Raw genomic sequence first — 15,373 nt, forward strand, 5'->3', positions numbered from 1 at the left:
ATCTTACAAATTAGAAAAATCCATATTGGAACCCTAATATAAATAATCTAAATCTTATTTAAATAATATACGAAAATCAATGGGTAATTTTTGTAGTACGTGGTTCGGGCTAATCTGACGAATGGAAAACATCGGACCTAACTGATCCCCTTTTAGGTGAATCACGAGTACCTTCATAAAATATTTTACTCAACCAATTCTTTAACCAAATCTCAAATAAATAATAAAAATGCTAAAATACTAAGCCTTTTGGGTTCATAAGCTCGATTCAGGAATTTCGGGTCAGAATTTGGCAAAAACGGACTTCAGAATCAGATTTAGGGTTTAACTGACGATTTAGAGACTTTCGAGTTCGAATTTAGTAAAACAAAACCCAAAAATGGATTCGGAACGTTAAAAAATGTCAAGATAAGTATATTCGAGAAAAATTAACGGTCGTTTAATAATTACGAAAATAGCACCATTTTAAAAATAATTACGAAAATAGCACCCTTTTAAAAATAATTAATAAAATAGCACCTTTTAAAAATAATTACAAAAATAACACCCTTTTGAAGATAATTACCTGAATACCACCATTTTCAAAATAATTACCAAAATACCACCCGGTCAACAGTCAACGGTCAACGAGTCAGGTCAACGGTCGGTTCAAGTCAACGGGTCGGGTCGGGTCAAAACCGGTCAAACAGTTTAAAAACCGGTCAAACCGATCATTTTAACCTTCCCCACGCGCAGTGGTGGCGCGTGGGCCATTTTTCGGCGTCGGAAAAATTACGAAAAAATTCCTAAAAATTATTTTAAACGATTTTGAGGCACTTACAAAGCTCGGTTCACAATTTTGAAAGGTGGAGAGCTCGATTTCAACAAATCGGAAACTTTGACTGCTTCACCTCCTCACGCACTACAGTCAACGGAGACCAAGGATAACACCGGCAAACCTCGAAACGACACAAAGAACACGATGGTGCGGGAGGTATCGAAAACGGAGCAACGATCGACGATGAATTTAAGATTTTCTCGGCGATGGAGCTAAAAAAAGTTAAGGTTTTGACTTACAATTCACGGCGTTTGGCAGCGTTTCACTTCAATTAATTTAAGAGGTTTGTTTCTCGCTCGATGATGAACATGATGGTGGTTTCAAAATGATGATCGAAGGTCGGATGATGTCAGAATAGTGGTTGGAAGTTAGGGTGCGGGAGTAAAGAAAAGCTTAGAAATTTTTTTCTCTTATGATAACTCCCCGCATATCTGATTCCCATTTCTTAGAGTGTCTGTTGACACTTTTTTGGGTAAATTCAAGGTTTAGTCCATAAATTTCCTTAAACTTTAAAACATGCTACAAGTTTTGAGAACTTTTAATTTAGTCCCCAATTTTTACCAAATTGCTTAATTTCATTTTTTTCTTCAAATTTTCTGGGTTGTTATATAAGCCCTTACCTTTCTGACCAAGGCATCATACATCAAACTTCTTGCCCCGACACGCCTCAACAAAACGGTATATCTAAAAGAAAAAATCGACATCTCCTTGCTGTGGCTCGAGCGCTAAAGTTCACCATGGGTGTCCCAAAATACTTGTGGGGAGAGGTTGTCCTCACTGCTTGCTACCTCATAAACTGTCTACCATCAAATGTATTAAATTTTCAAACACCTCTATATACACTTCAAAAGGCCTTTCCCTTATTTCTTGTTCAAAACCTACCAACAAAAATATTCGGTTGCAAAACGTTTGTCCACAATCATCAACCCAATCAATCCAAACTTGATCCTCGATCCTACACATGTGTCTTCATTGGCTATTCCCCCATATAAAAAGGCTATAAGTGTTACTCACCAACCTTACACCGAATGTTTCTCTCGGGATGTCACATTTTTTTTAGAATGAACCATACTTTGCAGCATCTCATCTTTAGAGGGAGACTCTCAATGAAGATGAGACCTTTAATACCATTCTCATTATACCTCATGATACAACCTCTACTATCACAAACAAACCTAACAACCCAACAACTATTGTAATTCCAAATTTAGGGACTGTATCTCCTGTGCAGCAACAAGAAATTAGCAGAATCAATCACACCACCGAAGAACAACAACAACATGATACAGAAAGGTAGCAAGAACATACTCTAGAACTTCGGGTATACTCTCGATGACTTCATCCTCCTGAAGCTGAAACAGCAGTGCCAATTTCATCCCCACCCGAGGACTTTTCTGAAACAGAAGTCTCATCTCTATCACTTAAATCAACTGAGTGAAGGCAAGCTGTAATGGAAGAAATAAAGGCTCTTAAAGATAATGAAACATGGGAAATCTCGGATTTACCAAGTGGTAAGAAGATTGTAGGATGCAAGTGGGTCTTCACTACAAAATTTAAACCCGATGGCAGTATCAATCGATACAAGGCTCGGCTTATGGCTAAGGGCTTCACTCAAACCTATGGCCTTGACTACGATGAGACATTTGCACCAGTTGCCAAGCTAAACACCATTCGAGTTCTCCTATCCCTTGTTGTCAACTTGGATTGGCCTTTGACCCAATTGGACATAAAAATGCTTTCCACAATGGGGAATTAAATGAGGAAGTGTACATTGACTTCCCACACGGGTTTGAAAAGAGCAAGGACCAAGTGTGTAAGCTAAAGAAGTCCTTATATGGACTAAAGCAATCTCCAAGGGCGTGGTTCAACCGATTTGCCAAAGCTATGACTAGTAGAAGCTATACTCAAGGACATGTTAACCACATCATGTTCTACAAACACTCGAAAAGTGGAAAATGTTGCATTCTCATTGTCTATGTGGACGATATAATATTAACAGGGGATGATTCAAGCGAAATTAAAAGTCTAAAAGAGTTTCTTAGTGTTGAATTTGAACTTAAGGACTTGGAGAATCTTAGATACTTTCTTGGAATAGAGGTAGTAAGGTCTAAGACAGGTATTTCCATCTCCTAAAGAAAGTATGTTCTTGATCTGCTTTCAGAAGTTGGTTTGTTGGGCTGAAAACCAGTCGAAACTCCTATGGAATTCAATCTTAAATTAGGGACTGATCAGGATGGAGAAGATGTCAACAGGGGGAGATATCAACGACTAGTAGGGAGACTTATCTACTTATCTCACACTCGTCCAGTCATAGCTTTCGGTGTGAGTGTTATCAGCCAGTTCATGCACGCTCCAAGGGAGAAACATATGGAAGCTGCATACAAGATATTAAGGTATCTCAAGGGGGCTCCGGGTAAAGGCCTGCAATTCAAGAAAACTGCCAACCGAAGTGTAGAAGTATACACTAATGCAGACTAGACAGGTGTTGTTAACAAGAGTTCTACAAGTGGTTCGCTCCAGGGAGAAACATATGGAAGCTGCATACAAGATATTAAGGTATCTCAAGGGGGCTCCGGGTAAAGGCCTGCAATTCAAGAAAACTGCCAACCGAAGTGTAGAAGTATACACTAATGCAGACTAGACAGGTGTTGTTAACAACAGACGTTCTACAAGTGGTTACTATAGCTACGTTTGGGTAATCTCGTAACATGGAGAAGTAAAAAATAGTCTGTCGTAGCACGCAGTAGTACAGAGGCAGAGTATCGAGTACTATACCATGGTATATGCGAAGGAATCTGGATACAATGACTACTGTGAGAACTAAAAGTGTCATATACAAGACCTATAAAAATGCATTTTGAAAACCAGACAGCTGTCAGCATAGCACATAATCCTGTTCACCATGATCGCACCAAACGTGGAAATTGATCGTCACTTCATCAACGAAAAAATTAACTCGGGAGAGGTTTGTGTTACCTACATACCTACGAGACAACAAGTTGCAGACTTGTTGACCAAAAGTGTTAGCATAAACATGTTTGAAGAAATTATTGGCAAGCTGGGTTCGATAAATATCTACACTCCAGCTTGAGGGGGAGTGTTGGAATTCCTAAAATTAAGGATATATTACTTACCTTATTCCTAGGAGTTTCCTTGTACAGTAGGATCTAATCTTAGTCCCTAATTCTTAGGGAGTTACTAATTTTTAGGGATTGTTCCCTATTTACACTTAGACTACTCTATAAAGGTTGTAAATTATTTAGTAAATGATTACAACATTCTTTTTAAGTTTGTTCACAAAGGAAAGGATTGCCTCTTCCTGTCATGCATACATGAAAAATCGAAACCACTTGGCAAGTTCACAGACAAGGAAATCATGGTTAACAAGGGAATCAGATGATATATATATTTGAATCTTTTACTACAACCAATTTTTATCGTCACGAAAGCATCTGATATTCATATGCTTATGAAACAAAAATTTCTAATACCAATCATATCAAAAAGACATTAAACTTGGCAGACCTTGAAAATTACCAAGTTCTAATCAACAAGTACAAGGTCTTTTTTGCGATTTGTGAATAGATATCAGAAATACATATATGATTACAAACCTATATATCATAGAAAAACTTGATTATACTGTAAGTTGATAAATATCAAAAACAAATATATGACGCAGGAAACATAATTCTAATATATTTACCCTTTAACAGTTTTTAGAACACGGTCTTTCTCAGAAAGATTCCCCCTTCTAGCCGACCATGGCACCTCAGCCTTGATCAAAGCTGGAACAGGTCCTCTCTGTGAACAACAAAGTAAACCCAATGTTAATGCCAAAGCCAAATGACATACAAAGCTTGTTGCAGGGATAAATAGGAATAATTACAAAGCTAATATTAAGACATCATTAAATACATAATTCCTTGTATGTTACCATCACGGAAAAAATAATCACCGGGATTGGTACTAAAGCCAAACAACTCATATGCTTCATAACTATATACAATGGATTCATCATTATATATCAAACAAATTTAAAGAAAATTCAGAGATATCAATATGTGTGTAACTTATTGAAGCATTTCTCTATGATTGGTACATGTACTTATAGGTTAAGACTTTAACTGGAGTGGAACTACATATTAAAGCATTAATGCCTAATCAAAACTCATCTCTGAGTTTTATTGACTGAGAAATATGTTGCAAGATGCTTCAAATACTCACACAGCAACTCAACACTGATAATAATGGTCAAAGATGCAGGAAACATTAAATAGACAAAAAGAATTTGAATCTTTTTATGATATCCCTTGCTTATAAGAGATTTGTGCCCTTGGGAACTGAGAGTTGGATTGATCTTGGCGATTAAACTGATTAGCTTATGACTGTCTGGAGTCGAATCGATTTCTCATATCTCTATCTCGAAGATATTCCCAGGGCCTCTCCTCTCCAACAGGATAAGACTTTGCTGAACGGCTAAACCAATCACGATTGTCAGGCTCTGAGTAACGCTTCTAACTATAATTTGGTGGCTATCAAAAGTATAGAGAATGTAGTAACAATTGTTAACAAAGACTGACTAATTGAAAAAATTATTTAAAAATACAACAACTTCACCAAATAAGCTAATTACTATTAAGATATTAGAAAATGAAAGGAAAAAAGGTTGTTAGAGTGTACATTGCTTTCTCCACAAACCCAGTTTTGATCCTCACCGAAGATTTCCACTTCAATATCTCGTTTGATTTTAAGAATCTCTTCAGCAACTTCTACAACCTAAACAGAAGGCAATAAGCATTATCAGATAGAGAAACAAACAATAATGAAAGTGGTATCGTTTGATTTCAACACAAAAAAATATGAAATATAGCATGAACGTTGAACTACTTATTTGCATGATCGATTCAACATAATTCAATAGAATGCTAACAACATTGAACAACTTGAATGCAAAAATAGAGCATTGTTTAGTTCTTTTCTGGATTTATTTGGAAGAAAAACACAATAATAGTTTGCTGATGCAGTGATGAAAGATACTACTAAGCAAAAGTTTTGTATGATTACCCTCCCTAAGCTGTAGAATCTGGTCCCTAGTATACCGCACACATTCACAATCCTCAAATCTTGAGTCTCCAGCCTACAACAGTATGGAAATCGAAAACTTCAGATTCTACAACCCATATGTATTTCAATATGCTGCATGATGACATTTAATTAATGATCTAAAGAATAAACCAAGCAACAGAAAATGAAAACTACAAGGTATACTCCTAACATGTTAATAAAAAACTAAACTTATCTAACATTAAAAAACATAAGCTAAACATATCTTAAGTATTAAACAAAGAATAGAGAACCACAGTTGAAATCTGGTTTGTATCATAAAGATGTTACCACAAGACCCAACCTTTTGCACTCCAAAATCCTCAATAAGACTTAGTTAAAATCCTATACACTTTAAAAAAAAATTATTCTTCATCAACTAAGAAGATCAAAAAGCAATTGAGTGACAAATATGTAATTGTAAGTTATTATCTTACACACAAGAAGTAGAGTTAAAAAAACTCCATAAGAGTGTATACTTAATAATGTATTGTTAACTTCTTTAATTAGACTTAAAAAGACACGTGGAAATCGATTAAACCAAAAGAGTTTTTAGCTCGCAAGTCACAACAATCAAAAGTAAGGGAACAATAACCACGTTTAAGATCCTTAATCTTTTTTATCAATGGAACACCTCACTTGTATAAACTATGTAAGATCCTTATTTTTTTATTGTAGATCTTTTAATATTTTTATTTGTCCATATTTAAATCAAGTAAACGTACCAAGTGTACCAAAGAATTGGGACAAAGCTGATTACATTTTTCCTATTTAAAGATATAATGTAATATCTAACAATATATTATTTATTCAGCTAATAAAGGGTTGCTATTAAAACTAAATCACTCTTTATTTTTTGAAGTTATAATACAATACCTTACTCTGTGCTTTGATTTGACCATATGAACGACAACTGATCAAATACCACGTTGCTATTTAAAAGCACAAAGACATAAATGTAAAGCCTTTTAGGTGGAAAAACAAATGCAATGTTTATTTCAGAGATAGTATAATCAACAATAAGAATAATACAATCAAAACTGCATGACAAGGATTCAATATTCGAAAGAGCAATACCTAACAGCTACTTCACTAATGATTTTTTTTTCAAAAAAATCCTAATTTAAAAGCAGAAATCCAAAAAATGACCCCTAGAATAAATCAAAATGTCTAGATCCAAAAACAATTGAGATGTGAGTTTAATAGAGAATGGATAAAAAGGTTGAACCTTAAGAGAAAACGAGGGAGCAGCACCGCCATGGGGATGAAAGGCAGGAAGATCAGAAAAAATGAACCGAATGCTAATAAAGAAGAAGACGACGATGAAGGGCCACTAAAAAGTCTGTTCCCTCGACCACCACCAGGTCTCAAACTCAACACCATCTGATCACCTTGCTGCATAACGAGATCTTATCACGTGAGACTCAATCTCCGCCAACCGATTGATCAAAAGAAAGCAAAAGAACAAATAAACTCAGTGAGATGTAAAAACGCTGAATCGGAATATATGGAAAAAAAATTAAGAAAGATGGGGTTTTATAATATAAAAGAAGATGATAGAAATTAAAGAAGAAAAGGAATTGGTGTCTAGAGATTAAAAGTGAGAGTTTCTCTCTCTTATGAGGGAAAGCAAAGAAGAGAGAACGTATGTGAGGACGGTACTCGAGATGAAAAACAAACCCTCCTTTAACAGACTTCTCTCTCCTATTTTTTTTTTGTTATTTTTTCCTCTCTTTTAATTTTCTTCATTAGTGGGGATGATTAAGGAAAATCAAAATAATATAAGACTACGTAAAGACGTTATAAAAAATGTTAATATTTTTTAATATTTTAATAGAATATTATTTAAAATATTAATTTTTTATTAAAATAATTAATATCAGACGTTATCTAAAATATTATTTTTTTTATCATAAATATTAATATCGAAAATATTAATTTTAGATAACAAAATTAACATTTTCGATAAATAACATTTTAATTAGCGCTCTACCGAAAATGTTAAAAAATATTAACATTTCCGATAGCGCGTTATATTAAACTGTCGTATAGCAAAACTACCCTCTTTATTGAAGAAATTACACCAATACTATTTCTAGGGTAAATTACATTGATGATCCTGAAATTACACCATCATTATAATTATTAAATTGTTAATTTATATTAGGGTAAATTATTCATTTAGTACATAAATTTTCAGTTTTAGAATGTTTTAGTACCTAAACTTTCATTTTTTTTTTAAAAAAATCATACTTAAAATTTAGTTTTTTGTTTCATTTTAGTACCCACCGTTAAAAACTTAACGCGCTAAGTACATAAACTATTAGTTTTGATCTGTTATAGTACCTAAACTTTCAATTTTTTCAAAACTTAACGTTAAATTTTGAAGGCTTAATACCAAAATAAGTGTCCAAACTATATCTCTTTTCCCACATAGGTGCCTAAACTATTTTTTTACTGATCCTGATGCCTAACGTTACAAACGTTACCCATTTACGTGCATGGGTCATCAACGGTATTAATTCCTCCGTTAAGTGACACATGTCAAAACCTGATAATTTTAAAAATTATATTTAAAATTAAAAAAATAAAATTATATATATATATATTAAAAAGAAAACACAAATTTTTGAAATAAACTCAAAACTTTGAAAACCTTCATTGTAAACCCTAAACCCACATCAACCACCACCTTTTGCTGTCAACGAAGCTCCATCTGACCTCCCCTCCCCCTGGTAACCAAAACCCCAATGAAATAATGATCGATCGACGATGAATCAACATTTTATACCCCACGAACCTTAGGATGAAAATCAAAATTCCGACGACTAATCGACGAAAACTACGATGACATATGAGTAGGATGGTAGGGATTACGTCAGTGGCAGTGGTCATGGCCGGAAATGGCGGCTGATTAAGGTTAGGATTTGGGATTTTTTGGGTTGTTTTATAATATAAGAAAAGTTAGTGTTTTTTATAAATACCATAATTTTTTTAATATTAAAAACAAATTTCAAAATCACCAAATTGTGACACGTGTCACTTAATGGGAAAAATTAACGTTGTTGACGGCCATAGCACCTAAATGGGTAACGTTTGTAATGTTAGACACCTAAATGAGTCAAAAAATAGTTTATGCACCTATTTGGGAAAAACAATATAGTTTGGGCACTCATTTTGGTATTAATAAAATTTTTAATGGGTGTACTAAAATGAAACAAAAACTAAACTTTAGGTGTGATTTTGAAAAAAATTTAAAGTTTAAGGACTAAAACGGACTAAAATTGATAATTTAGGTACTAAACACGTAATTTACCCTTTATATTATTAGGATCACTACGGTTATTAAAAATTGACATAAGGGGCATAATGCAATAAAATAACTCTAACGCACTGTCAAACTTGACTGTATTGTTTTTTTTTTAACATTTGACTACTCAATGTTTAGTTTTGGGTCAAAAACAACCAACAGTTGATGAAAACCGTTAGTCAACTTATGGTCAATGTCTAATGCTGACAAAACGTATATACATGGACGGAGAAGCTGATGTGGCTTGTTAAGCTCATGATACATGATGACGTGGCAGATCCACGTTGACTAAATATTGACAAATATTTATGTTTATTAATTAATAATTATTTTTTATTAAATTAATAACAACTAATCAAATATTGTCACGTGACGCATAGAATTTTTTATTAAATTAGGAAAAGAGGGATTAGAACTCCAAAAGATGCACCCATTGGGATTTAAACTTGGGTCCAATGGATGAATAGCTCAATACCTAAGCATCAAACCAACTCACTTAGATGTTATTACTATGCTAATAACAATATTTAAAATATATTGTAGCCATCAAAACCACAGCACAAGCATTTTATAAACTTTTATTTTAAAATTTATTTTTTATTAAATTTAAAATATATATTCACTAATTAAATTCATATTAAAAATGATTTAATCTTTTATTTTAAATTTATTTTTATTGAATTTTAAATTTATAAACTTTTTTTATTTTGTCTTATGTCCAAAAGAATTAATACTAAGAAAAATTTAATAATTAATTTTACTCATAAGATTAAATTAAATATAATTAAAAGATTAAATTATAAAAATGATTAAAAGATTAAATTATAAAAACAATTATTTGTAATTAGAGAGTATATAATTTAATAAAAAAATAAAAGATTGAATCGTTTAATTTTCTGTTTAAAGTTTATAAATTCAAAATTGTTTTTTAAATATGAATTTAATTAGAGAGTTTATAATTTAAATTTAATAAAATAAATAAATTTAAAATAAAAGTTTATAAAATGTTTTTGTTGTGGTTTTGAGGGCTACAATATACTTTAAAGAATTTTATTAGCATAGTAATAACAATTAAGTTTGTTGGTATGTTGGTTAGGTGTTGAGCTTTTTATACACCATACCTAAGATCAAATATTTTGAGGTGCATCTTTTTGGAGGTTTAATCCTTCATTTTCTAATTTAATAAAAAAAATATCACCTGTCATGTGATAATATATGATTGGTTGTTATTTATTTAATAAAAAATAATTATTAATTAATAAAAATAAATCTTTTGAAAGTTTAATCCTTCATTTCCTAATTTAATAAAAAATCTCATTTGTCATGTGACAATATTATTATTAATTTAATAAAAATAATAATTAATTAATAAAAACAAAATATTTGGTGATGTGACATCACACGTGGATCTGTCACGTCATCATGTACCATGAGTTGGAAAAATCACGTCGCATCAGGCGTTGACCGTTAGTCATTTTCATCCACCAAAGGTGTTTTTTGACCCAAAATTAAACGTTGAGTGATCAAATATTTCAAAAAATCACAGACAAATTTGATAATACTTTCGAATATTAAGGTTATTTTTATTGCGTTATGCCTTAAATTTATCGTAATCAATAAATTATTTTATGAATAAAGTGATATTTGGTTAATCATAGCGGTTAAAATATTTTATTTAACCATAAAATTAATATAAGTTACTTTCAAACTGATACAACGATTGATAGTGAGTAATGGAAATTTTCTTACTTCTAATTTGTATTAAAATTTGAGGAGAATAAAAGATATTTTTGACTAATTTAAATTGAATAAAATGAAAAAATAAGAAGAAGCATGGTTCAGTAATCTTTCCAATAAGAGAAATCACGAGTAACAGTAAAAACAAAAAAATTAATCTTTTAATAATGAAAATCATTTTTAATAATGACTCTAATGAAAGTTTTTATATTTTAAGAACCAAAATAAAAGCACTGAAAAGGTTTTAGATTTTATTTATTTATTTGCAGTACAGTAAATTTTATCTTTTGCAACATGTCTTATTTATACGTTAATCCCATTTTAGTTATTAAATTCCTAGCATAAATATTTATAAAATTTCAAAGGTTTTTGACCTCTAAACAAGCCTATTCAAAACAAAATATGTAAGTATAAAGATTTGTTTTGGTTCTTAAAAAAGTTGATCTTACAAATAAACATCCCGAACAAATTTTGATAGGAAATCAAGATGCTCTAACAACACCACCATGAAAAATCTTAAAACGATTTTTTTTCATACGAAACCAGACCATGTATTCCACCTTCAGCTTGCGCGGCACCAGTTCGAACCTGTTCCGGTTTTGCAACACAACAGCAACAAAACTCAATTACAAGCAAGGAGAAGGAAAGATCAACATTTCAAGGGGTTGAATCAGTGATGGGCCAAGAAACTTTTCAACATTATCTGTATAACCAAGTTAGAATAGCAATGTGTCGTTGTCAAATCATACCTCAAGCCTCAATGTGCCTGATTTTAAGAGCTCGTGTGCGGATGGTAAGGAGGAAGCACCGAGATCTTGGAATCCTTGCTTGACTGCTTGCATCGTGTAAGGTATAAATTTTAGTACAGAACCCTTATCTGCAACAGCTCCAACGACCCCTTGCGCAATCTTCAGCTTAGCGGTATCACCCAAATATCTTTGATCACTTCCTTTGGTCATTGCTTCTAGAGAGCCCATGCCGCGATACTCTTTGACACGTTGACCATTCTAGTAATACAAATCACAAGAATTCGAACAAAAAGATTGATAGAATTAAATGTAAAGTGAACATATGTAGAAGAAAATTCCCATTGGAACATGAAAATTAAAAACCAACAAAATCAAAGGTATAAGTAGAAGAAAATCCACATATAACAAATAATTCCAAATTCAAAACCCGTGCTCTTAGGCACACATTGTATATTTACTTTTGCCATACACATTTCAACTTTTCACCATAAGAAATAACTCTATGGTGAGCTCAGATTCTAAGATATAAATAATCCCCAAATGAAAGAAGAACATGCAGGCTAAAAGTATATCAAATAATCTTCACAACTTCTGCTAATTAGCTTGATCTACAAGTTACAATGACTTTATTTATTAATTGTATATAGAATAAATTCAATTGATTTGGACTATAGAGTTTTGGGTCAAGTTCAAGTAGAAAAAATTTGCCATTAGATAAGACTCTATGGAAGAACTAGATCTGAACTAACTGCTGTCTGGTTGGCAACACAATTATGTGATAGTGCCTAAAGCTACAGAAAGCAAAAGCAGAGCCATACCTTATACTCATAGGCTCCAGGAGCTTCAGTGCTTCCGGCTAAAAAGCTTCCCATCATCACAGTAGATGCCCCCAAAGCCAAAGCCTTGACAATATGTCCGGAGTTGGAAATGCCACCATCGGCAATCACAGGCACACCATGCTGTGCCGCAATTAATGACACCTTGTAAACGGCTGTTGCCTGAGAGGTGCCAAAAAGAATTTCAATTTGTAACATATAATGAAAGAAATAGTATAATAAAATCATAGTTCCAATTAGTTCTTTAACGTTTTCAAATGCTATTGTTTTGTGCACAGATGGTAGACGTAGTTAAAATGCACTATAAGCACCTAATAAGTCTCCAATGTCTCGCAGAGTTGAAACCAATAACAACAGAAATTGCAAGACCAGAGACCATTCGAATAGCAGAACTCGTGCAAAATTATCGAACTATAAGGCGAAACTCGGGCAAAGTTATCTAAGTGAATGAATGAAATAAACGTTCTTTTTTTCCTTTACCTGTCCCCGTCCAACAGCACAAACCTCTTGAGTGGTGCAAATGGATCCAGACCCCATCCCAACTCTTAATCCGTCGACACCCGCCTGAATCAAATTATGTGCTTGAGCCATAGTCACCACATTCCCGCCAATCACATCCAACTGAGGATATGTCTTTTTGATGAACTTGATCATCTCAATCTGATATATAGAATTACCCTGGGAGCTATCTAAAACAATCACATTGGCCCCTGCCTTCACCAAGTGCTCCAACCTCTTCTTATCCGACTCTCTTGTCCCTATAGCCGCACCCACCATCCATTCCCCGTCGGCACCGACTGTCCCTGCCCCTAATTTCGGGTACCCCTTCAGCCTCACCACATCCTCTTTCATCACCACATTGACGACCTCACCGTCCCTCTCCAACGCCACAAAATCACATTTCTTTTCCTCAAAAATCCCTTCGATCTTTCCCAAATCATAATTCCAAGGAACATACTCCACAGTCTTACAATCCCGCTTGTAATCAATGAGTTTCACTTGTTTATCTCTCAGACCGTCGCAATCAGAAGACGAGATGTAACCCAAAAGTTTGGATGGTAGACCACCTGTTCGAAAAAATGCATATATTGAAAAAAGACATAAAATGATTAACCCAGCAGCAAGGATTGTAAGTAGCATGTAAATTACCTGATTCGGTAATAAAAACATATCGTCCATACGAAGCGGGAAGAGCGTCTTCAGGAGAGACGAAGGAAACTGAAGGAGTGATAGGAAGCCGAAGAGACTTGGCAGCACGGATGATGGAAGCTTGTTGAGAAGGAGTACAGTTGGAGTGAACAATGGCGATACCGCCAAGTGCAGCCATTGAAGCAGCCATGTAAGCTTCGGAAACAGTGTCCATAGGGGAGGCGACGCAAGGGATAGAGAGACGGATATTACGGGTAAAGCGGGTGGACAAAGAGACGGCATCGGTGGGGAAGTCAATGTAGTGAGGGTGAAAGATAACGTCGTCGTAGGTGAAGGAGTAGCCTCGGCTGAATAGCTCGGTAGCTTTGGTGCCGTCTTCTTCCATATCCTTTGCTTCTGCTTTTTGGCAGCTTTTGGGTTAGGGTTTAGCGGCTAACTATGAAAAGTATTAATGTCGGGATCATAACGAGGGGTTATTAAATAATAGCGGGGAATTTGTGCTTTTTGCAAGGGATGCTTTTTTAGTGCTTGTCTATTTGGCATTTGAAACTAAAAGCAATTCATTTCAATAATAAAAAAAAGAATATGAAAAACTACTTAATATATCATTTAGCTTTATTCGTTTATTTATTTATATTATTAATTTTTTAATTTTATCAATTATAATATTAAATTTTAATTTTACATTCAATCATATCATTCCACTGTTAGGTTAGTAACGAAACGATGACATGACTAACAATTACTACGTGACCTGCCACCAAAATGGTGTGATTGTTCTTATTCCTAAAACAACGTTGTTTTAGACACTGAACTTTAAAGGTGTATAAATTTTATCAATGAACATTTAAACAACTTATTTTTTAGCATTTCACTTTTCGTTCGTCATCGACAACCAAACACCGCTTGTTATCAGCCATATTCCGTGGCAAGATTGATATTTCAATTTTTATTAATGATATTGTAACGCCACATGTTACGGGTTAAGAGTTTCGGCCTAACTCGATGTGGACCTTGATTTAATTCTTTATTTCATATAAAGATTTGACCTGAGTCAAAATGGTTTTAGGCTTGGGTTTAGCCCAATAAAGAGTAAAAAAGGGGTAGTTTCAGTCACAATCAAAGTTTGAGGGGCCAAGGAAGTGAATACACCATTTTATTTTCAAAAGCATGAAAACCCATTAAGATGGATGATATCACGTCTAAATAATTGTTTCTGTTTTCCTCTACAAACCTTGTCTCTTATTCTCTATTCACTTCCTCATTCACCTAGTTTTAGCAAAAGGTCAAAGCTTTACAATTTGCAATCTTCACTCAGCAAACTAAAGATAATAATCAAACTCAGTACCTCCAGAGCTTTCTTTTAAGACCAAGAGATCAAGTTTTGGCCATGGTTGCCACAAGTGGGTTTTATGGGGGTTTAAGAAACTTTGAGTTTAATCTATTTTTTAGGAAGTTTAAGCCTTAGGAAGTATTTCTAAACCTTTCTCAGCTCTAAAACTCAATTAGTAACCGTAGTATTTTCTTCTTGCTAGTGAGAGAAGTTAGAGAAAGCTTCCAAGCAAGCGGAAAGAGAAACTTACCTTGGGTTGAGCCTTTGACTCTCTCAGTAGGTTAGATAACTAGGTAACTCAATTTTAACTTCTCTGTACCACTTGTAGCTCATTTA

The 15,373-nt window shown here is 33.7% G+C and overlaps 1 protein-coding gene across 1 annotated transcript; it reads right to left on the minus strand.

The window, feature by feature from the left end:
- Positions 1-11,449: 11,449 nt before the first annotated feature.
- Positions 11,450-14,133, minus strand: LOC120209256 (inosine-5'-monophosphate dehydrogenase 2-like). The gene is made up of 5 exons (XM_039208308.1): positions 13,705-14,133; positions 13,036-13,622; positions 12,538-12,717; positions 11,720-11,977; positions 11,450-11,558 (listed from the first exon to the last, which is right to left on the minus strand). The coding sequence occupies exons 1-5, from the start codon at positions 14,087-14,089 to the stop codon at positions 11,487-11,489; spliced, it is 1,482 nt and encodes a 493-aa protein (XP_039064239.1). The 5' UTR covers positions 14,090-14,133; the 3' UTR covers positions 11,450-11,486.
- Between the last annotated feature and the right edge of the window lie 1,240 nt (positions 14,134-15,373).

Source organism: Hibiscus syriacus, unplaced genomic scaffold, assembly GCF_006381635.1.
Source record: "Hibiscus syriacus cultivar Baekdansim isolate YM2019G1 unplaced genomic scaffold, ASM638163v2 tig00018568_pilon, whole genome shotgun sequence".
In the NCBI taxonomy this organism is placed as follows: Eukaryota; Viridiplantae; Streptophyta; class Magnoliopsida; order Malvales; family Malvaceae; genus Hibiscus; species Hibiscus syriacus.

Bases quoted from the DNA above. Each gene is read 5' to 3' on its own strand.
- LOC120209256 (XM_039208308.1), bottom strand. From the start codon at position 14,089: ATGGAAGAAGACGGCACCAAAGCTACCGAGCTATTCAGCCGAGGCTAC. The intron at 12,718-13,035 runs GTAAAGGAAAAA...GGCACCTCTCAG, and splicing joins GTGCTGTTGGACGGGGACAG to GCAACAGCCGTTTACAAGGT. The intron at 11,978-12,537 runs GTATGGCTCTGC...TTGTATTACTAG, and splicing joins CTGGAGCCTATGAGTATAAG to AATGGTCAACGTGTCAAAGA.